The sequence below is a fragment of the Haliotis rufescens genome, unplaced genomic scaffold, assembly GCF_023055435.1.
Source record: "Haliotis rufescens isolate VD_foot unplaced genomic scaffold, xgHalRufe1.0.p SCAF_6, whole genome shotgun sequence".
NCBI lineage: Eukaryota > Metazoa > Mollusca > Gastropoda > Lepetellida > Haliotidae > Haliotis > Haliotis rufescens.
Genome location: NW_025964334.1, coordinates 20,443,611 through 20,467,947, shown reverse-complemented (window position 1 = coordinate 20,467,947; position 24,337 = coordinate 20,443,611). Strand labels below are relative to the sequence as shown.

At 37.9% G+C, this 24,337-nt stretch overlaps 1 protein-coding gene across 1 annotated transcript in view; it reads right to left on the bottom strand.

Moving 5' to 3' along the window:
• Positions 1 to 24,337, bottom strand: part of LOC124151336 — a 30,868-nt gene that overhangs the window by 6,264 nt on the left and 267 nt on the right. Inside the window, exons 2-5 of the mRNA XM_048386463.1 lie at positions 12,134 to 12,616; positions 11,764 to 11,786; positions 10,322 to 10,832; positions 8,756 to 8,821 (exon numbers count right to left, since the gene is read on the bottom strand). Of these exons, the coding sequence (XP_048242420.1) occupies positions 8,756 to 8,821; positions 10,322 to 10,832; positions 11,764 to 11,786; positions 12,134 to 12,596 (1,063 nt within the window). The 5' untranslated portion in view covers positions 12,597 to 12,616. The remainder of the gene's footprint in view (positions 1 to 8,755; positions 8,822 to 10,321; positions 10,833 to 11,763; positions 11,787 to 12,133; positions 12,617 to 24,337) is intronic.

Below are 24,337 nucleotides of genomic sequence, written 5' to 3'. Positions count from 1 at the left end.
CAGGAGACCGGTCAAGTTGGGACCTCCGGGACGCAAACATCTATAAATGTCAAAAAGATGGTCGTCTCCATCAGGTGCATCCGAGTGGTGTATTTCATGTCGAGATTAAACACTTTAAACTTTTCTAAAATCATTGAAACGTCAAGGTTTTTAATTATTTTGTAAATCGTTGAAATCACTCGAACTCTACACTTGTAAAGACACACACCCTGTGCTGTTAATAAAAGCCTTATTACAGTTTATATTTTGTTGTTGTTTTAATTCATATTTCTATGATGTCATACATATGGTCAATATGCCTCTGGAAAGCAATTATCTCTACAAGCCAATCACACTACAGTTTGCTAGTGTTTATTTTTGAGTATCATACAGTTACTAACACGAACTTGTCTGTAGTAAAACAACACTGTTAACACTTCAATTCAACGAGAACCGTGAACCTACAGTGAGTGAGTGAGTATGGTTTTAAGCCGCTTTGAGCAATATTCCAGCAATATCACGGCGGGGGACACCACAAATGGGCTTCACACACAGTACCCATGTCGGGAATCGAATCCGGGTCTTCGGCGTCACGAGCGAACGCTTTAACCACTAGACTTCCCGACCGCGCCTCCGTACAGATTCACATCATAGATCTACCCCACCTCATTCGAGGTGCTCTGACGTCAGCACTTACAAAAAAAAAAGAACAAAAAAAAAAAGAGCTCTTTTGAACAAATTGTCACAGAATAGGTTTTCAATAGCTTATTTAGGCTGAAATTTGATTGTTAAAACGAACAAATGTCCAGCTTGGCACTCAAGGGGTTAAACTTTTGGAACTATATTTAAATGAGAATCTTGCGTGCCGGAGACTTTAGAAAATTGGAATATTTGTAAAACTGTTTAGAGTTAAATATTATTGTTTAATCACGTTTGTATACATGCAACTAATAAATATTCTTGATGCGAGTGTATTGTCATTTTGTTTGTTTTTTAACATATACCAAAACCTGATACAAAACAGTCAATAAAACCTTGTGATATTCGCTGCAAGAGGTTGTGAGTTAAAGGTGATGAACACTGTGATGTGACATAGTGAAATAATAGAAAAAAATATACTATAATTGGTATCAATAAACGTTTGATTTGGTAAAATACAATGTTTGACACTTAGCAAGGATTTTTTACATTTTCCGACTCGCAGACGAATTTGCATTAGTCTTTTCGTTCAAAATCCAAATGGATGTATTTATTAAATCCCAAATAGTATGTACGGATGTTAATCAAGTGCTATTCCATAACTAAACTAGGGAAAGACGCATATGAAAATCATGTACACGTTGCTGAGATGATCTCCTGACTTCTACATACATTTTGGAAGATATCAGACATAAACACAATTAATGAAAATTATTCTTATAACTGCAAATTAACACGAATATACACTCATACTGTAAGTAGGTCAAGGGTCAGATGTATTCGGGCAGTGTTTGAAGTAAAATGCTCGAATTTCAACTCGTGAAATAGTCGTTCATTGGTTTCTCCTGTAATTACAAATACTCTGAATCAGGCATAATAGACACATACTTTGGAAGACATCCTCTCTCCGACTTTAATTTCTCGTGCAAAACACTGTATTCTCCCACCGAATATCATGTTTCCGACTTGATTTTGTTATAACGCACAGAGGCGAGGTTTCCAGCTAACACCCCATGCTCTCAATTAATCTCCAATAATTATCAAATTGACTTCCAAGTTATCAGGCAACGACCATTCCGTTAGCTAGCTATCGCGGTATTATAATATGTATCTAGCAAACAATGGTTACATGTTCAGTTTGAAGTTAAAACTATCATGAAATATTACACAATGATTTTGCAAATTCATATTTTGCAGAGTTAAAGGATATGTTTGTAAATTTCACACAGGCGATTTGGTGTTTTTTCATATAATTAGTATTGTTCTTTTACAAAGTTAGATCCTGATATTCACACCCCACGTAGCGTGTTTAGTTTAGAACCGTATGACTAGACAAATTATTCGTTTAAAATATTTGCGTTATTCAATGTCAGTCAGACAGTTGGGTGTTGGCATCTAACAGTGTCGGGACAGTCATCTGGGCCAGCAGCTTGGGTTTTCATTGACAAAAAACGGGAGGGGTGTTTCAATTGTATTGGAATTACCGACCATTATTTATTGGATAAAATTCAATACACGGTACGTGAATTTTGTCTCTCCATTCATGTGTATCACATGGCATGTGTATAGTAACTCATACCATATGTGAACTTTCTACGACGGAGTGGAGCTGTGGTAAACCAACCCCCTCCATTCATTAGCAGGCTCACGATAAAAGGCATATGGTGACCTCAATTTCAGGAGGCTCTCTAGTCAGTAGTTCACAAAACAGCTACACTGACAAAACAAGGTGTTATGTGTATCACATATACCAACTCATTCGGAGTGTTGTAAAATAAACTTGTTACCATATAGTACACTAACTAAATATGGAAATATTACTATGCCCATTGAGCGTTGTAAAGAAAGTGCTCACGTGACTCCCCAGCGAATATGTACTTGGTGAAGCTTGCGTTGAATTGATCATCGAGTTACCTTCCTGACCACTAACAGAGGACACAATACACAAAACGATTAATATTAAGGTTTTAAAAAGCTAATCATGCTAAATTCAGAATATTCTAACTTTATCTCGAGTAATAGAAATTCATCCTGACAAGGGTTAACTAACACTATGCTAAGATCACATTTTTAAAACCTTAAGATTAATCGTAACTGTTTTGTAAAAAGAGATAAAAGAAAGACAATATAAGAATACATTGATCGATGTCTGACTTTATTAAACAGCACATAGGTAAAGGTAACTACATCACTATGTCTCTTCATTACGATGGTTCTTCAATTTGTGATGCACACATCCAGGGACAAAGGGAACATTGAATTTGTACATGTACTTTTTTTCCTAAATGAGAATTCGTTGGACTCATGATAAGATAATAAACTCAATCAAGTTTTTTTCATACAAATGCATACATCATGCAGAAACAGACTATTACATCTACAGCTAGGAATCGCAATGCTATAGCATGTACCCAAAAGTTGTGCGCCGCTCGCAAAGCAAAGAATAGTCTGTATCAGAAATTACTTTGTTACATTTCATAAAAAGTAAATTTTCATGAATCACTTTGAGTATTCTATTTCTTGCTTTGTAAAATGTTTAACGAGTGATGTTTTATCAACAACAACAAAAGAAGAAGGATTATATCTGATTTCTGTTGGGTATTAAACTCTACAAATGGAATAGTAAAATAAGAATCTGTTTTTAAGTTTAACTGTTAAATAGTATGAATTATTTAGTCAAAAGCATGGTGAACAGATGCATACATAACATTACAAAAATGCTTTACACAAATATGCATTAGAGGTAGACAGATGAGAAAGAAAGAAAAAAGATTTCAATGTAACTAACTACATATCAGTAAATAATTTGTAAAAATATTTATATTAAAATTACTACTCACCTAAGACTGACTCTGACACAGCAGCACGTCACCTCAATTCTCCTCATTCATTCCGTCTTCAGTACACTTGAAGAATTTTATTCGGTTGAACATTCGATTGGATTGAGACCGACCTTGTCCCTCGAAGATCAAATGAGTTGAATTTTCGAGGGCTTCCGAGTACTGCATATTCGGAGGACGTCAAAGTACATGCTTCCTACTTTCTTCACTGCAGGAGACAGTAGAACTTTCCACAGGTCTTCATCCTTGACACAGATGGATTCGTGAGAGATGATCTCGAGCAATAGATTCTTTGGTAAATCACTCACTTTACATCTTGTGGAATTTTCTTGTAGGATTCCGTCTGCATTCACATTTTTCATCAGTTCATGTCGGGAAACGATGGACACTTTGGGTTTGAACATTTTATTCCCCTCCATGTTATCAGCTACTTATGATGATAAACGCTTGAGAGACTCGGTCATTTTTGGGGGGTATGCTGTTACCGACTTTGAGAAAAAGCTCTCTGTGATGATACCAATGGTGGATTGGAGACCAACTGTGTCGCAAAAAGATTTGGGCTTTCTTTTTTATATGATTTTGCATGACTATCGTGAGAAGCAGCACATGCCCCTGTTGACACAGGTGTTGGTCAACTGGTTCACAATAGCCATGCAAAACGGATGTTTCTGACAAAGGCCCACCCAAGAGGGAAACCCATCCCTCCTGTTGACACAGCTGTTTCCATTCAACAGAGCTGTTTGCTCAGTCAACTGGCGTGTCCGCTACAACCCATTTCACCTAACTCCTAACACATCACCCCTGTTGGCACAGCTGTTTCCCTTCATCAAATTTGTTTGCTCAGTCAAAAGGTGTGTCCGCTACAACCCAATATTCCTAACACGCCCCTGTTGACACAGCTGTTTCCATTCACCAGATTTGTTTGCTAAGTAAACAGGCGTGTCCGCTACAGACGCAGGTGCTCAGTCAACAGGCGTGTCCGCTACAACCCAATACTCCTAACAGACCGCCCGTTGAAACAGCTGTTTCTATTCATCAGATTGTTTAAAAACAAGAGTTTTATGCATTAAAACTGAAACATGCTTGTAACCGTGAGACATGATTTTTTTCATTGAAAAATGTTGACATGTGAAAGGATATCGTATAAAATTTCTTGAAACTACGTTATTTCACTCTATTTTTTCTCATGAAAAATCATTCTTGGTATGGGTTAAACGAGTATTTTTCCATTGAAATAGGAAACTGAATCGACATTTTGAGGTGAAGGTGAGGTGAAATTGGGTTTAACGTCGCGTCCAAGATTATTGCACTTATATAGCGACGTGCATGCTGGTGTATGTGTGTGTGTGGCTGCTTGTACTAGTCCGGACTGATGCTGATTTATAGTGCTAGCTCACTGAGATACCATGCCGCAGTTTAACATGAATACCCCACTCAGACACAGTATACTGACTCTGAGCCGACCAGTCCTTGTTTTAGCCCCTTAATGCCGAGCGGCAGACAGGGTAACAACAAGTACCATCTTTTAACGTCTTTTTGTATGACGCGGCCCGGGATCGAACCCCGGACCTTCCGCTCTCCGGGCGGACGCTCTACCACAAGACCACGGAGGCGGTCCGACATTTTGAACTCAAACATCTTTTAGAAAAAGGAATATAATTTTACAGTATTAAAACGTCATATACCAGACTGGCATACATTACAGTCTTCAACACACGGGTTTCCTGATACCGACTCTATATTTCTCCGAGCTGACCTCTAGGAGTCAAGACTGTTAACCCTTATTTTTTTATATAGTTGTCATGGCAACTGAATGTTACAGGGAACTTATAAAAGGTAACACTAGAAGAATTAAGAACTGGACATGTGGTTTCTATGGAAATTCAACTCACACCCCTCTTTGCCACATGTGACAGTCATTACTACGCAAAATACATGCATCAATGGCATATGTCTAACAATGACATTCCTTTCCCCGTGAATCACATTTGAACCTCGTAGTAGCCACTTCCATATAGGGACACTCATTACTACACTTTGTTCTCACTTAATGAAGGAATCATTAACACACTGCATTCGTGCATTGGAACAACAGACCTCTCATTAGCCTTTCTGAACTGTGACGTCATGATTATATTTGACTATGAATGAGTTATTGCACTTACGGATCAACTTAGTCTAAGATCGCTTTGTGGAACGGGGGCCCATAGAACTGACTTGTAGGTTAGGCGCGAGATTCAAACCGAGGTCACGTGACGCCCGTCAGCGTTCATTGCAACGTCCGCCATCTTGTTTTTTAGACACGTGTTGTTCTACGTTTAACGAATGGTCAATTAATTAATTGCAGGATTGCATCGGATCAGTTGACCCTTAATGAAGGTAATTGAATATCGGGAGATCTTTCTACATGAACCTGTTCCTGGGCTTTTAAATATTACCACACATAGCCCGCCACCGAATGTGCATAGGGAAATGTCTTCAATGCAAAAGGTTCAAATGTTCACCACATGTTCTCGCGCCAAAATGTACACACAATGACATTCCATTCCGCGTGAGTCAAGACCCAACCCAACCCGGGTCGTAGTAACATGTCCATATGGGGACATTCATTTCTATCCCGTGTTCTACGGTTAACGAATGGTCAAGTCATTAATTGCATGATTGCATCTGGTCAGTTGACCCTTTATTAACCTAATTGACCTGTGACGTCATGCATACATTTGCATATTAATGAGTCATTCTGCATATTAATGAGGCAATGACGTTGACAACACACACCCCTACCCCCAAGGTCAAGGTGATGTGACGTCATCAGTCACGTGAGGTTACTAGGTGCACTGACGTCATCAAATGAGGATGTGAGGATGGATACTTCTTACTTATTATCTACTCATAATGATTTTAAAGTTGTGATCCCAAGTGGTAGGAGGCTGCTCACGATATTTTGGTCCATATTTGAATATCCGGCGAAGGTTGTTATTGTCAACAATAGAGAAGTGACCTGTTATTACATGACCTACAGGTTGGAAGCAGAATGATGAGTCTTGGAAGCCACAAGTAGTGGAATTTACATCATGAGCTGCCAAGGCCACGTTCTGCAACACTTTCCCACAATGAACAACCTGTATGAAATGGTGTTCGTATTGGAAAAGTGAAATTGTTAGTGGTTCCTAAAATTTGAAATATTGTTTCACATTTTGAGAAACTTATTTTTGACTGAGAAGGTTACTTTAATTTAAGGCATCAGTACCCTTGTTTGCACATTTCAAATTCAAGAACATGCGATCTTTGTCTGATTTAGTCGAGTCTGTTTCTGGTTTGGCCAGTATCAATAATTATAATCTCTAGTAGATGTTTTAGGCTCCTGCTGTTAGTAGACCTACCCATCCGAAATAAATGTTGGAATCGTTTATTTTCTTTCAATCACACAAACCATAGTCTTGTTATTACTTTCTCGTTTACTGATAGTTTTTTTAAAGGATATTGAATTGTTTGAACATTTTTGATTGATATGTTTTGCATAAACACAATGTTTTAAATTTGGTAGATTTAATTAATAACTGCGATTGTTAGTGGCTGTATCCTCAAAGGGGGTTAAGGTACTGTAAAATTATTGTCCCCCTGAGAGGATATGTAAGTTCCACATCTTTAAAAGTATATTGAGAACTACCACGTTTTTAATCGTATAATATGTGTCATCTTAATGTGTTAGGCTAACTCTGCCAATAATCTCCACCACTTGAAGGGATGATGTAAATCCTGATGGGGTCCATGCAGGAAGCAAAAGTACTGTAAGTCCCCATGGTCCCTAGTATGGTGATCTACCTTCAATTGTTGAAGATCTATAGCCCTTTTATATTTTGTATCGTTATATATAGTGCTTTTCTTTTTAATGATTCCGGACTAGTTTCATAACTTTTTCTGTGATAAGTCTAGTAATTTTACTGTCCTTCGTTGGCAGGTTTTTATATAAGTCCAATTGTATTGATTTTGCTTAACTATTGATAGTCACGATATGGCTGAAATATTGCCGATGAGACTCACTCACTCACTTGTTCTTACTTTGTGCAGTCCCAATGATTCCTCAAGGAGAGGCAACAAATCTTCCAAATGAATGGTATGATTTGTCCCTTCTTTTCTTTTGACCATACCTGCGTCTTTGGGATGACTCAATACACTGACGTTGACAATTCGTTGGTTAAAAAGACTGGCAACGTCTTTTATTTTGTCATTACATCCATATGGGATTGCTGTACACAACAGACGAATCCAATGATCTTCTCAGGATGGAGTGATTTTCAGAATTGAAATGTTGCTAGACACAATTGGAAACATTACTGTTACTGTTGATGCCGGATCTATGCCGGCTGACTCGTGTCTCCCTTTCCGTATTCGTAAGAAAGTTCTGCCAAACACCGAGTCAAGAGAAAGAGAGAGAATTGTAATTTTAAATTTCCAAAATTTGATGGATTAGTGACCAAATCATATCCGATGCAATTCTCTACTTTCACCAATACCATACTTTCCCGTGTGTTTTTGTCAGGTAACACTTGACTTGCATTTGCATGTATTTGTGACGGGTGTCAACGGTGGGACAGAATGGAATCATTACTATTTCAAAGTGATTCACAAACACATGATGATGTCCATTTGTTGTTAGAAGCTCATGAAATCTCTCTAAAAGTTAGATACTGAATGTTTTATGACAAATTTTAAAATACAAAAGACTCTAACATCGTATCTCTGTGACAGCAATGGTATTTGCACAAGTATGTGGTTTATGATTTTTAAGAAGTTAAATCAGATAGAATATGTCATGTATTCAAACACAGATACAAAGAGGATGAATACCATTTGTACTTGTGTGTTATGCTTATGGTAATCTCAGGAGTTTGTATATACCCCCTAAATACTACTTATATCCAACATAACATAAATTTAACTTAGTGATGTCTTCAAAATATCCAGAAACTATTAACAATCTTTTTATATAAGGCAAGACAAATAAGACAATCATCTGGGTGTATATCAATGTACCAATGTATATATGCTGCTACTCTCTCAAGCAATGATGTAACTGTAGAATGGGCCTATGGCCTCCACTACTTCATAAAAAAAGACTGAATTGAAAAAAACCAATTTCATCTCAAATCAGTTATGTTTCAGTTATATAGGGCCATGAACTTCAGAAATTTTCGATATTTTTATCCTCTATGTCAATATATACAACCACTTACATCTGACAATACTGCGGTTGTTGATCTCTGTTGCTTGAGGTAGTATTGCCCATGAAGGATGCATTTCTGAAACAATGGATTGTTACATATATTGTACCAGTCACATAGGTCAGTTGTAGGAATGAATTATCTCCCATTGCTGGTTTAAACGGTTGATAACGCCATTCGACAATGGCAACATGACTTGCCGCGAAAGGAAATGTGATGGATGGTGCGGCCACCCTTGGGAAAAGGACGTGCAACTTCAAAGGATAAGTACAACAGCAGATGGCAGTTTTATGACGTTATGGTATTATATAGGTAATACCTCCTGGAAGTGTCATGTATATAACGTGACTTCATTTTCATTCATTTGCACAGTTGAATATATAGATGACTGAAGTGTTCAGACATTTCGGCAAAGATATAAGTAAACATAAGTTATAATATTCGTTCAGTCTTGACACTGATGATTCGTATGTTAGGAAACATATCAGTAACATTCATTGTGCAAATATTGAACGATTCTAGTCAATACCTCCACATACAAAGGTTTTTTGCAACGACAAGACGCTTCCAATGAGCCAGACAAAAATTAATTGAAACGAATATGATAATAATATTGAACATCAGTAAATTAACGTTTACATACAATGATTCTGTGGAAACTAGAATATGTTCCCGGAGCAGATACCTTTAGGTGTGATGTCAATTTTGGAGAAACCCGAACAGATGTATTTTGCACCAATGGGCATTAGTGTCAATAGAACCTTGCTGGTCACAGTTCATTCCAGATAATGTAATGTGTACACCAAGCATGTTATGAATATGTTTGTGGTAATAAAAAAATATCTACCATGACATTGAAGGCGGATTGATTGTGACTGGTTAAAATGAGGTATCCTTTTCCCTATTGATACTTCATTTAAATTTTAAAGCCTTTATACATAAAAACTTTGCGAATGTAAACAATGATCTATTATTGACAACATCGAACAATTGCTGTCATGAACCCATTAGAATATTGATTTCGTTTGATATTAGAACAACAGCTTATCACTAACCCACACTAACTACTGTATCAGGGCAACATGATAATCGATCAGAAATATGAGCAGTCTAGCCTGCATGTGCGCTACCAGCTGGTGCCAGCCCACAGCTCAGTCCCCTGGTTGCAGCCACCCTACCTGAGCTTATTGTATAGTTTGTTTTTATTAAAAGCTGAAATTATTACTTTCAGTATGGAGTGTTTATGAAACTTTGTTTTATGTATCTTAATTGTTGCAATGTAATAAATTGATAGTTTACACCGAACACCTGTTGTATATTAAGAGTAAACTTCAAATTCTGCAATGGTCATATCATCTTCAGCGGTTAAATCACACCATCTAGAAAATGCTGAGCAAATAAATGAGGCTGAAGGCTCGACATGGTTAACTGATTGCTAATACATCTGTTTTATTCGATAATCGAAACTGGTTATTCTTTGGCGTTGACGTTTTATGCTGACATATACATGATACACGGGAATGTATTGTGATCATCATGATCATTCACATGCACGTACATGCATGTTTTATGTCCTACCTTTAAGGAAGTTGTCCTTGTCCTCCTGTGATCTGAGCTGTGTGATGTCAGTCTCCCTCAGGTGTCCCACAGTAGACATCAGCTCATTTATCTTCTCCACCTGACTGCCATAGTCTACAAATCCATAGTAGGAACCACGTTGTTCTTTCAATAATGATGCATAGTCATCAAGCTTACCAATGAAATGTTTCAGATTTTGGGTGTTATTCTTAAAATCGGTCTCCATCAAACGAACTATATCATCAGCAGTATTCCTCTTTTGGAGAAGAGTTGTTTGTCGGTTGGCTATTTGTGTGCGAATTTCCTCTAACCTTTTCGTCTTTTGCTTTTCTAACTGGTCAAATAACTGTTTTGAAATAAGTGTGAATGCATTGTTTACTTCAGTCTCCAACGATTTCCCTTCTAATTCTATCTTTTGTTTGTCCTGTTTATAGTCTTGAACACATTGTAAGTACATGTATTTCTCATCCCTTGCTGTTCGCACCGTGTCCTCCATGTCCTGGTCTCCCACCTAAAGACACATGGAATTTCATTTTTACGTCTTAAGGTCAGATGTATAATCATTGATGTAGCAAAATATAATCTGGCAGTAGGGGCGTTATAGTTAAAAGTGATGTGGGTCAACAGAAGGCATATTTGCGAGAGAAATATCTCCTGCTTCATTATATGTATTGACACCTCAATTAAGTTTTCATTTCTGAACAAACACAATCTGGTTATGAGCCAAGATATCATTCTGATTTGACATTCATTTGTTAAACTGTTAGACTCCATATGTCGACAAGTAAGGAGGCAACACACCGTTGACAAACGTTGTACACAACAATCATCATTTACAACTACAAATAAGCTGACCCGTGAAAATCCGGGGTAGAATAGGTCTTGGAATAGGAACCCGTGCTTGCTGTAAAAGGCGACCATGCTTGTCGTAAGAGGCGACTAACGGGATCGGGTGGTCAGGTTCGCTGACTTGGTTGATGCATGTCATCGTATCCCAATTGCGTGGAGCGATGCTTATGATGTCAATCACTGGATTGTCTGGTCCAGACTCGATTATTTACACAGACCGCCGTCATATACAGTAAACTACGGTTATAACGAACTCAAAGGGACTACTATTTTTAGTTCGTTATATCCGTAGTTCGTTATAAGCATATTTACAGTATAGCTACAGCAAATAGTCAGGACTAAAAAGTAAGTTCGTTATATCCGTCAGTTCGTTATAAGCGTGTTCGTTATAACCGTAGTTTACTGTAACTGGAATATTGCTGAGTGCGGTGTTAAATAACAAATAAACAAACAAAACAAATAAGCTATTAGGAAAACAGATACACTCACCATTCTACCATTCCTAAATTACATGTACATATGTACGCCATATCGTTTGTTTGCATATTACTCAACACATTATATCAGTATTGATAGTATTACATTTCACTTACCCGGGCTCCAAGCGTTGATATTTCTGAAATATCAATTTATGTTGTCATGGATATATAGGAAACTTGTGCCCATCCCTGTCTTTAATTGAATCATTTATTAATAAATAGTTTTACGCCACGTTTAGCAATATTCTATGAATATCATGGTCGTAAGAGGCGACTAACGAGATCGGGTGGGCAGGCTCGCTGACTTGGTTGATGCATTTCGTCGTATCCCATTTGCGTGGATCGATACTCATGATATCAATCACTGAATTGTCTTGTCCAGACTCGATTATATACAGACCGCCGTCTGATAGGTATAGTGCTTCGTGCTGCGTTCAAAAACAAACAAAACATTTGTATTTATCACTGCAAGGAAATATTTTACCTGTCCTCCTGATTGCATCCACGAGCCTCCCCCTCCATCTCTGGGACTGACGCACATCAATGTAAGTCAATCTCTTCACAGCTGTTGGAATATTGCAAGGTTTCATCAAGACTGGTATGATGTTTTCTCGCTTGTCCTCAACAGACATGTTGACCATTATGTTCATCTCAAATTCACACCACTCACTCGTTACGAAAGCAGGAGTCATGATAAGCACACATTTCCATGACTTGGCAATAAATTCCTCTATATTTTTCACCACTGTCTTTCCTGCATGAAACTCTCTCCTGTGGTCCACACATTTTATTCCAATCTCAGGAGACTCCAGGTACTTGATCAGCTCATCCACAAACTCCTCGTCGGCGATGTTGAAACAAAGGAATACATGGTATTCCTTACCTTGAGGAAGAATGGTGGAAGGTCCAGAAGTAGGGTCCATGTCAAATTGTGTTGTTTCTTTCATTCAGGGTCACAATCGGGGAGCTGAAAAACAGGTTTTAAAGCGTGCCTTTATCTGTATCAATCTTTGCTGTAAAAGTGGAATAATAGAACATGTACAATACTATAACAATTAACAATGCGAAATTAAATCAATTAGAGCAAATAGTTACATTGATGCTTCATTTTTCCATGCCATATAATGGCACCAACACCTTTAAGACTCTAGTACCACATTAGTATGGAATCATCATCCATACAAGAAGCTATACCCCTCCCTGGACTCTGGGAATAATAGTATTATTATGTTTTCACCAGCAACGTAAAATCCACTAGAGAAAATGGGAAGGTGGGAAAATCTAGGGATAGAATTAATGTACTGACAGAATAGAGTAGAATATAGAGATAATATGCATAAATTGAAAGAATAGAGTGGAATATAGAGATATAATGCATACACTGACAGAAAAGAGAGGAATATGGGGATAAAATACATGCTGTTACAGAATAGACTGGAATACAGGAATAGAAAACACGTACTGACAGAATAGAGTGGAATATAGGGTTAAAATAGATGTACTGACAGAATAGATAGGAATATAAAGATAAAATGCATAAGCTGACAGAATAGAGAGGAATATAGAGATAAAATGCATGCAGTGACATAATAGAGCGGAATATAGGGATAAATACATGTGCTGACGTAATAAAGTGGAATATAGGGACAGAAACCATGTACTGACAGAATAGAGTGGAATATAGGGATAAAATACATGTGCTGACGAAATAAAGTGGAATGTAGGGACAGAAACCATGTACTGACAGAATAGAGTGAATTATTAAGATAAAATACATGTACTGACAGAATAGAGAGGAATATAGAGATAAAACGAATAAACTGACAGAATATAGTTTAATAAAGGGATAAAATAAACGTACTGACAGAATAGAGGGTAATAAAGAGATAAAATACATGTACTGACAGAATAGAGTGGAATGCATGTTGTGACAGAACAGAGTGGGCTATAGATATTTAAAAAAAAAACCGTACTGACAGAATAGAGTGGAATAAAGGGATAAAATACATGTGCTGACGAAATAAAGTGGAATATAGGGACAGAAACCATGTACTGACAGAATAGCGTGAATTATAAAGATAAAATACATGTACTGACAGAATAGAGAGGAATATAGAGATAAAATACATGTGCTGACGAAATAAAGTGAAATATAGGGATAGAAAACATGCATTGACAGAATAAAGTGGAATATAAGAAAAAATACATGTACTGACAGAATAGAGTGGAATATAGAGATAAAATGCATAAACTGAAAGAATAGAGTGGAATATAGGGATAAAATGCATAAACTGACAGAATTGAGTGGAATATAGGGATAAAGTACATGTACTGGCAGAATAGAGTGGAAAATAGGGATAAAAGATATGATGTGACAGAATAGAGTGGAATATAGGGATAGAACACACGTACTGACAGAATAGAGTGGAATATAGGGATAAAATACATGTGTTGACAGAATAGAGTGGAAAATAGAGATAAAATACATGCTGCGACAGAATAGAGTGGAATATAGGGATAAAATACATGTGTTGACAGAATAGAGTGGAAAATAGAGATAAAATACATGCTGCGACAGAATAGAGTGGAATATAGGGATAAAATACATGTGTTGACAGAATAGAATGGAAAATAGAGATAAAATACATGCTGCGACAGAATAGAGTGGAATATACGGATAGAAAAGACGTACTGACATAATAGAGTGGAATATACGGATAGAAAAGACGCACTGACATAATAGAGTGGAATATACGGATAAAATACATGTGCTGACGAAATAAAGTGGAATATAGGGACAGAAACCATGTACTGACAGAATAGAGTGAATTATAAAGATAAAATACATGTACTGACAGAATAGAGAGGAATATAGAGATAAAATGAATAAACTGACAGAATAGTGTGGAATATGGAGATATAATGCATAAACTGACAGAATATAGTTTAATATAGGGATAAAATAAACGTACTGGCAGAATAGAGGGTAATAAAGAGATACAATACATGAACTGACAGAATAGAGTGGAATGCATGTTGTGACAGAACAGAGTGGGCTATAGAATATAGGGATAAAATGCATAAACTGACAGAAAAGAGTGAATTATAAAGATAAAATACATGTACTGACAGAATAGAGAGAAATATAGAGATAAAATACATGTGCTGACGAAATAAAGTGGAATATAGGGACAGAAACCATGTACTGACAGAATAGAGTGAATTATAAAGATAAAATACATGTACTGACAGAATAGAGAGGAATATAGAGATAAAATGTATAAACGGACAGAATAGTGTGGAATATGGAGATATAATGCATAAACTGACAGAATATAGTTTAATACAGGGATAAAATAAACGTACTGACAGAATAGAGGGTAATAAAGAGATACAATACTTGTACTGACAGAATAGAGTGGAATGCATGTTGTGACAGAACAGAGTCGGCTATGGATATTAAAAAAAAACTGTACTGACAGAATAGAGTGGAATATAGGGATAAAATACATGTGCTGACGAAATAAAGTGGAATATAGGGACAGAAACCATGTACTGACAGAATAGAGTGAATTATAAAGATAAAATACATGTACTGACAGAGTAGAGAGGAATATAGAGATAAAATACATGTGCTGACGAAATAAAGTGAAATATAGGGATAGAAAACATGCATTGACAGAATAAAGTGGAATATAAGAAAAAATACATGTACTGACAGAATAGAGTGGAATATAGAGATAAAATACATGCAGTGACAGAATAGAGTGGAATATAGGGATAGAACACACGTACTGACAGTATAGAGTGGAATATAGGGATAAAATACATGTACTGACAGAATAGAGTGGAATATAGGGATAAAATACATGTGTTGACAGAATAGAGTGGAAAATAGAGATTAAATACATGCTGCGATAGAATAGAGTGGAATATACGGATAGAAAAGACGTACTGACATAATAGAGTGAAATATAGGGATAAATTACATGTACTGACAGAACAGAGTGGAATATAGGGACAGAAACCATGTACTGACAGAATAGAGTGAATTATAAAGAAAAATACATGTACTGACAGAATAGAGTGGAATATAGGGATAAAATACATGTACTGACAGAATAGAGTAGAATAAAGAGATAAAATACATGCAGTGACAGAATAGAGTTGAATATAGGGATAGAACACACGTACTGACAGTATAGAGTGGAATATAGGGATAAAATACATGCAGTGACAGAATAGAGTGGAATATAGGGATAGAACACACGTACTGACAGAATAGAGTGGAATATAGGGATAAAATACATGCAGTGACAGAATAGAGTTGAATATAGGGATAGAACACACGTACTGACAGAATAGAGTGGAATATAGAGATAAAATACATGCAGTGACAGAATAGAGTGGAATATAGGGATAGAACACACGTACTGACAGTATAGAGTGGAATATAGGGATAAAATACATGTACTGACAGAGTAGAGTGGAATATAGGGATAAAATACATGTGTTGACAGAATAGAGTGGAAAATAGAGATTAAATACATGCTGCGATAGAATAGAGTGGAATATACGGATAGAAAAGACGTACTGACATAATAGAGTGAAATATAGGGATAAATTACATGTACTGACAGAACAGAGTGGAATATAGGGACAGAAACCATGTACTGACAGAATAGAGTGAATTATAAAGAAAAATACATGTACTGACAGAATAGAGTGGAATATAGGGATAAAATACATGTACTGACAGAATAGAGTAGAATAAAGAGATAAAATACATGCAGTGACAGAATAGAGTTGAATATAGGGATAGAACACACGTACTGACAGTATAGAGTGGAATATAGGGATAAAATACATGCAGTGACAGAATAGAGTTGAATATAGGGATAGAACACACGTACTGACAGTATAGAGTGGAATATAACGATAAAATACATGCAGTGACATAATAGAGCGGAATAAAGGGATTCGATCCATGTTCTGACAAAATAAAGTGAGTGAGTGAATATGGTTTTACGCCGCTTTTAGCAATATTCCAGCAATATCACAGCGGGGGACACCAGAAATGGGCTTCACACATTGTACCCATGTCGGGAATCGAACCCGGGTCTTCGGCGTGACGAGCGAACGCTTTAACCACAAGGCTACCCGACCGCCCCGACATAATAAAGTGAAATATAGGGATAGAAAACATGTACTAACAGAATAGAGTGAAATATAGGGATAAAACGCACGTTCTGACATAATAGAGTGAAATATAGGGATAAAGTGCATGTTCTGACATAATAAAGTGGAATATAGGGACAGAAAACATGTACTGACAGAATAGAGAGGAATATAGAGATAAAATACATGCAGTGACATAATAGAGCGGAATATAGGGATAAAATACATGTTGTGACATAATAAAGTGGAATATAGGGATAGAAAACATGTACTGACAGAATAGAGTGGAATATAGAGATAGAAAACAAATTCCGACAGAATAGAGCGGAATATGGGGATAAAATACATGCAGTGACATAATAGATAGAGGATCTTACCCGAGTGTCTTTTGGTGTCAAATATATCAATACGAGTTGATAAAAGTGGAAAAAATTCCGAGGCTTGCCGAGGATTTTTGACACTTTTATCAACGAGTGTTATCAACGCTACTTGTTATTGAACGTGAGCGATTGTTTATGTACTCTGCCAACTTTGGGGGGGCTCTGACGTCATTCTAGGTCGCGGTATGATTGTCATTTTCAGTGTTGATTATGTTGATATATTGATCTTCTCAATACACTTTACTTCATGCATGTATGTTTTGTTGTTTTTGAGCAAGAGTGATTTCAAACTCTGGTAAAGTTATTTTGGACGTCAGTTTATAAGCATGAACAATATCTAATGAGAGGTGTTGTTATTTTCGATGTTTTAGTTGTTCCTGTTTCTTGATTTTCACAACAATCACAGAGAACACCTCACCGAGAAACATGTTGGTATTCACAATACCAATAAAAATGGTAGTGGAAAGTTCAAAGAGTTTGCATCACTTTAAACTTTATCTTTTTTAAAATTATGTCTTCTCACCCCAAAATGTATATACCATATTATCAAATCTATAACTAATAATTATAACTTGCCCATTGAATACGGCACTATGCACTGTGTGACGATTTAGCATAAAGTATGAGCTACTCTCAATACTTTTCAAGTGCAGCGTGCTGAGTTTGGGCAGAGGTTAGGCAGAGGTCATAATGTATAGTAGTATTGAGGGAATAATAATATTATAAAATAGAGTGGAAAGCAGCAATGGCGGCCTCCAAGTGACACGCAAGCACAAACGTATGCAAATATATTCGTCCATATTCGAATCTTCAGATGGTGAACCAACACCGTTAAAAGTAAGGCACCGCTAGCGGCACATCACCACTACGAAATTGGAGTATACCAGAGTGTCCCAGGGTTTTCTTAATCTATTTCTGACCTCGTCCATGTTCGAATCTTCAAATGGTTTGCTTGTACCAACGCCGTCAAAAGCGGGGGGGGGGGGGGGGGGGGGGTTGTAGGGGGTGCGGGAGGGGGGGGGGGGGGTGTGAGGGTGGTGGTTCCTACGCTACGGTCTTTATTCTGCCACATTACACTCACTTCTGTCAAACAATGTGTTTTATCCTTATATTCCACTCAGTTATGTCCGAGCATGATGTTACCCCTATATTATGTTACTCTTTTCTGTCACTGTAGATCTATTATCCCTATATTCCACTCTATTCTGTTCGCACAGTATGTTATCCCTATATTGCACTCTATTCTGTCACTACATGTATGTTATCCCTATATTCCGCTCTATGTTGTCACTGCATGTATGTTATACCTATATTCCGCTCTATGTTGTCACTGCATGTATGTTATCCCTATATTTCACTCTATTCTGTCAGTTCATGTATACTGAACCGCAAAACAAACATCACCATGGATAGATTGATGAGAAACCTTATTTGTCCAAACGCTGTAAACATACTTTGAGACATATTAAAAAGATGAAACTTGGCAATACTGATCATCAAGGTTAAAATTTTAGTGTCAAATGTTCTTAAAGTGAAACACAACACTGGTTTCTGAGAAAATGGCATCAAAAGTCAGTATCTCGTGTGTCAGCCATGTGCATTGATGACTGCCGTGCAACATCGATACATGGAATCGATGAGGCGGTTGATGAAGGCCATAGGCACTTGAGCCCACACTCTTAGGAACGCCTGACGCAGTTCAGCTGCAGTTGTCAGCCTTGGTCGGACGTCATTCAGCCGTCTTTGAATCTCGTCCCACAGGTGTATTTTATCCCTGTATTCCACTCCATTCTGTCACTGTTAAAATGTTATCCCTATATTTCCCTCTGTTCTGTCAGCACAGTATGTTACCCCTATATTCCACTCAATTCTGTCACTACATGTATGTTATCCCTATATTCAACTCTATTCTGTCACTACATGTATTTTATCCCTATATTCAACTCTATTCTGTCACTGTATATATGTTATCCCTATATTGCACTCTATTCTGCCAAGATATGTATTTTATACCTACTTTCCACTCTAGTCTGTCACTACATATAATTTATCCCTATATTACACTCTATTAAGTCACAAAATGTGTTTTATCCCTATATTCCACTCTATTTCAACAGCACAGTGTGTTACCCCTACATTGCACTCTGTCAATACATGTATATAATCTCTAAATTCACTCTATTCCGTCAGTACATGTTTTCTATCCCTATATTCCCCTCTGTTCTGTCAGTACATGTTTTCTATTCCTATATTCCACTTTATTATGTCAAAACGTGTATTGTATTCCTATATTTTGCACTCTATTCTCTCAGTGTATGTATTTATTCCCTATATTCAACTCTAATCTGTCACGAAATAATTGTTATCCCTATTTTCAACTCTATTCTGTCACTACATGTATTTAATCCCTATACTTCACTCTATTCTGTCACTACATGTATTTAATCCCTATACTTCACTCTATTCTGTCACTACATGTATTTAATCCCTATACTTCACTCTATTCTGTCACTACATGTATTTAATCCCTATACTTCACTCTATTCTGTCACTACATGTATTTAATCCCTATACTTCACTCTATTCTGTCACTACATGTATTTAATCCCTATACTTCACTCTATTCTGTCACTACATGTATTTAATCCCTATACTTCACTCTATTCTGTCACTACATGTATTTAATCCCTATACTTCACTCTATTCTGTCACTACATGTATTTAATCCCTATACTTCACTCTATTCTGTCACTACATGTATTTAATCCCTATACTTCACTCTATTCTGTCACTACATGTATTTAATCCCTATACTTCACTCTATTCTGTCACTACATGTATTTAATCCCTATACTTCACTCTATTCTGTCACTACATGTATTTAATCCCTATACTTCACTCTATTCTGTCACTACATGTATTTAATCCCTATACTTCACTCTATTCTGTCACTACATGTATTTAATCCCTATACTTCACTCTATTCTGTCACTACATGTATTTAATCCCTATACTTCACTCTATTCTGTCACTACATGTATTTTATCCCTATATTTCACTCTATAAAGTCACAAAATGTGTTTTTTCCCCTCTATTTCACTCTATTCTGTCACTACATGTATTTTATCCCTATATTCCACTCTATTCTCTCAGTATATCTATTTTTATCCCTATATTCCACTCTATTCTGTCCATACATGTATTTTATCCCTATATTCCGCTCTATTCTGTAACTGCATGTATGTTATCCCTATATTCCCCTCTGTCCTTACTACCGGGCAAAAGAAAGTTTTCACCGACTTCACTTGACCAAACACCAAAAACAAAGGCATATGTGAGATTTATGGTGATTAATTTATAAACAGAAATCATTTTCCATGAATTAGAATGAAAATTCATTGTAATGCCGATATTACATTCTCCGCAATACACAAAGAAAGAGTCAAGGAGTCCAAATTAAAAATTACACAAAATCAGAGTTCATTGAAAAAGTGCATGAAGAGTCCAATAATGACACAGTAGTCAGGTAACACGTCATCAATAGCGAGTGTGACCACCCTGGGCATCCATGCACGCCAACACACGCCTCCTCATTGACGTCGTCAGTCGGCGGATAACGTCAACGGGAATCCTTTTCCATAAGTTCAATAGAGTCTGTTCAAGTTCCTGTCGGTTCGCTGGAGGCGGTACATGTTGTCTCAGCTGACGATCAAGATGATCCCAGAGATGTTTAATGGGGATCATGTCTGGAGAACAAGGTGGCCAGGGCAATAGGTTGACGTTAGCGTTGTTCAGGTAGTCTTGAACAATTCGAGCGTTGTGAGGCCTTGCGTTGTCTTGTTACAACATTAATCCTCTTGGCTGATGTTCAGGTAGTCTTGAACAATTCGGGCGTTGTGAGGCCTTGCGTTGTCTTGTTACAAAATTAATCCTCTTGGCTGATGTTCAGGTAGTCTTGAACAATTCGGGCGTTGTGAGGCCTTGCGTTGTCTTGTTACAAAATTAATCCTCTTGGCTGATGTTCAGGTAGTCTTGAACAATTCGGGCGTTGTGAGGCCTTGCGTTGTCTTGTTACAAAATTAATCCTCTTGGCTGATGTTCAGGTAGTCTTGAACAATTCGGGCGTTGTGAGGCCTTGCGTTGTCTTGTTACAAAATTAATCCTCTTGGCTGATGTTCAGGTAGTCTTGAACAATTCGGGCGTTGTGAGGCCTTGCGTTGTCTTGTTACAAAATTAATCCTCTTGGCTGATGTTCAGGTAGTCTTGAACAATTCGGGCGTTGTGAGGCCTTGCGTTGTCTTGTTACAAAATTAATCCTCTTGGCTGATGTTCAGGTAGTCTTGAACAATTCGGGCGTTGTGAGGCCTTGCGTTGTCTTGTTACAAAATTAATCCTCTTGGCTGATGTTCAGGTAGTCTTGAACAATTCGGGCGTTGTGAGGCCTTGCGTTGTCTTGTTACAAAATTAATCCTCTTGGCTGATGTTCAGGTAGTCTTGAACAATTCGGGCGTTGTGAGGCCTTGCGTTGTCTTGTTACAAAATTAATCCTCTTGGCTGATGTTCAGGTAGTCTTGAACAATTCGGGCGTTGTGAGGCCTTGCGTTGTCTTGTTACAAAATTAATCCTCTTGGCTGATGTTCAGGTAGTCTTGAACAATTCGGGCGTTGTGAGGCCTTGCGTTGTCTTGTTACAAAATTAATCCTCTTGGCTGATGTTCAGGTAGTCTTGAACAATTCGGGCGTTGTGAGGCCTTGCGTTGTCTTGTTACAAAATTAATCCTCTTGGCTGATGTTCAGGTAGTCTTGAACAATTCGGGCGTTGTGAGGCCTTGCGTTGTCTTGTTACAAAATTAATCCTCTTGGCTGATGTTCAGGTAGTCTTGAACAATTCGGGCGTTGTGAGGCCTTGCGTTGTCTTGTTACAAAATTAATCCTCTTGGCTGATGTTCAGGTAGTCTTGAACAATTCGGGCGTTGTGAGGCCTTGCGTTGTCTTGTTACAAAATTAATCCTCTTGGCTGATGTTCAGGTAGTCTTGAACAATTCGGGCGTTGTGAGGCCTTGCGTTGTCTTGTTACAAAATTAATCCTCTTGGCTGATGTTCAGGTAGTCTTGAACAATTCGGGCGTTGTGAGGCCTTGCGTTGTCTTGTTACAAAATTAATCCTCTTGGCTGATGTTCAGGTAGTCTTGAACAATTCGGGCGGTGTGAGGCCTTGCGTTGTCTTGTTACAAAATTAATCCTCTTGGCTGATGTTCAGGTAGTCTTGAACAATTCGGGCGTTGTGAGGCCTTGCGTTGTCTTGTTGCAAAATTAATCCTCTTGGCTGATGTTCAGGTAGTCTTGAACAATTCGGGCGGTGTGAGGCCTTGCGTTGTCTTGTTGCAAAATTAATCCTCTTGGCTGATGTTCAGGTAGTCTTGAACAATTCGGGCGGTGTGAGGTTTTGCGTTGTCTTGTTGCAAAATTAATCCTCTTGGCTGATGTTCAGGTAGTCTTGAACAATTCGGGCGGTGTGAGGCCTTGCGTTGTCTTGTTGCAAAATTAATCCTCTTGGCTGATGTTCAGGTAGTCTTGAACAATTCGGGCGTTGTGAGGCCTTGCGTTGTCTTGTTGCAAAATTAATCCTCTTGGCTGATGTTCAGGTAGTCTTGAACAATTCGGGCGTTGTGAGGCCTTGCGTTGTCTTGTTGCAAAATTAATCCTCTTGGCTGATGTTCAGGTAGTCTTGAACAATTCGGGCGTTGTGAGGCCTTGCGTTGTCTTGTTGCAAAATTAATCCTCTTGGCTGATGTTCAGGTAGTCTTGAACAATTCGGGCGTTGTGAGGCCTTGCGTTGTCTTGTTGCAAAATTAATCCTCTTGGCTGATGTTCAGGTAGTCTTGAACAATTCGGGCGGTGTGAGGCCTTGCGTTGTCTTGTTGCAAAATTAATCCTCTTGGCTGATGTTCAGGTAGTCTTGAACAATTCGGGCGGTGTGAGGCCTTGCGTTGTCTTGTTGCAAAATTAATCCTCTTGGCTGATGTTCAGGTAGTCTTGAACAATTCGGGCGGTGTGAGGCCTTGCGTTGTCTTGTTGCAAAATTAATCCTCTTGGCTGATGTTCAGGTAGTCTTGAACAATTCGGGCGGTGTGAGGCCTTGCGTTGTCTTGTTGCAAAATTAATCCTCTTGGCTGATGTTCAGGTAGTCTTGAACAATTCGGGCGGTGTGAGGCCTTGCGTTGTCTTGTTGCAAAATTAATCCTCTTGGCTGATGTTGAATAAAGGGCACCACAACAGGTCTCAACACTTCATCCCTGTATCGCTGAGCATTCAGGTTTCCTCGGATGATAACCAGCCGTGTTGTAATCTGGCCACAAATGCCACCCCATACCATGACGCCTCCACCTCCAAACGGGTGAACTTCTCTAATGCAGTTTGGCGCCAGTCGCTCTCCCATTCGTCGAAAAACTCGAACTCTGCCATCGTTCCTGAACAGACAGAACCGACTTTCATCTGTAAAAAGCACTCTCGCCTTGACTTTGTACGCGATGTGTTTTTATCAATAAGTTCTGCGCGGTCACGAGAGGACCATTTGAAGGGAAAATAGTGAAGTATCTTTTGGCACATTATTTCCATTCTAATAGCTAAAGTGTGGTAACACTATACTTATTGATTATAACATTTTTTGGCACACGAATGCTTTTTGTGTTCGTTTAGTCATGGCATCTTTTATCATAAGAGAACAACACGTCTACATGTAGAACATATGTTGGATTGTACAGACTTTCACTCAAATATGTGCGTGTTAAACAATGTGACCTGACAATGTGATCATGAATTCCGTATCATTTATCTATGTTGTTGTTAATGTCAGCAGCTGGGAAATCCCCATGACGTCATTGGGAAACACCCGCTTTTTCGACCTCTAACACAAATGAGTTCTCTGTCAGAGTTACGATAAGTATCGTAACTCTGAACGATCTGCGACAGGTTTACGATAGTTTCGAAAATTTATCTTATCTTAACCTAAGATATCTTATCCTTGAACGTAAGTTGTTAAGATTTATCCTAGCTAAGATCGTTTCGAAAATCTAGGCCCTGAAAGATAGCGTTACCCATATATTATATAGACAATATTTCCCAAACATTC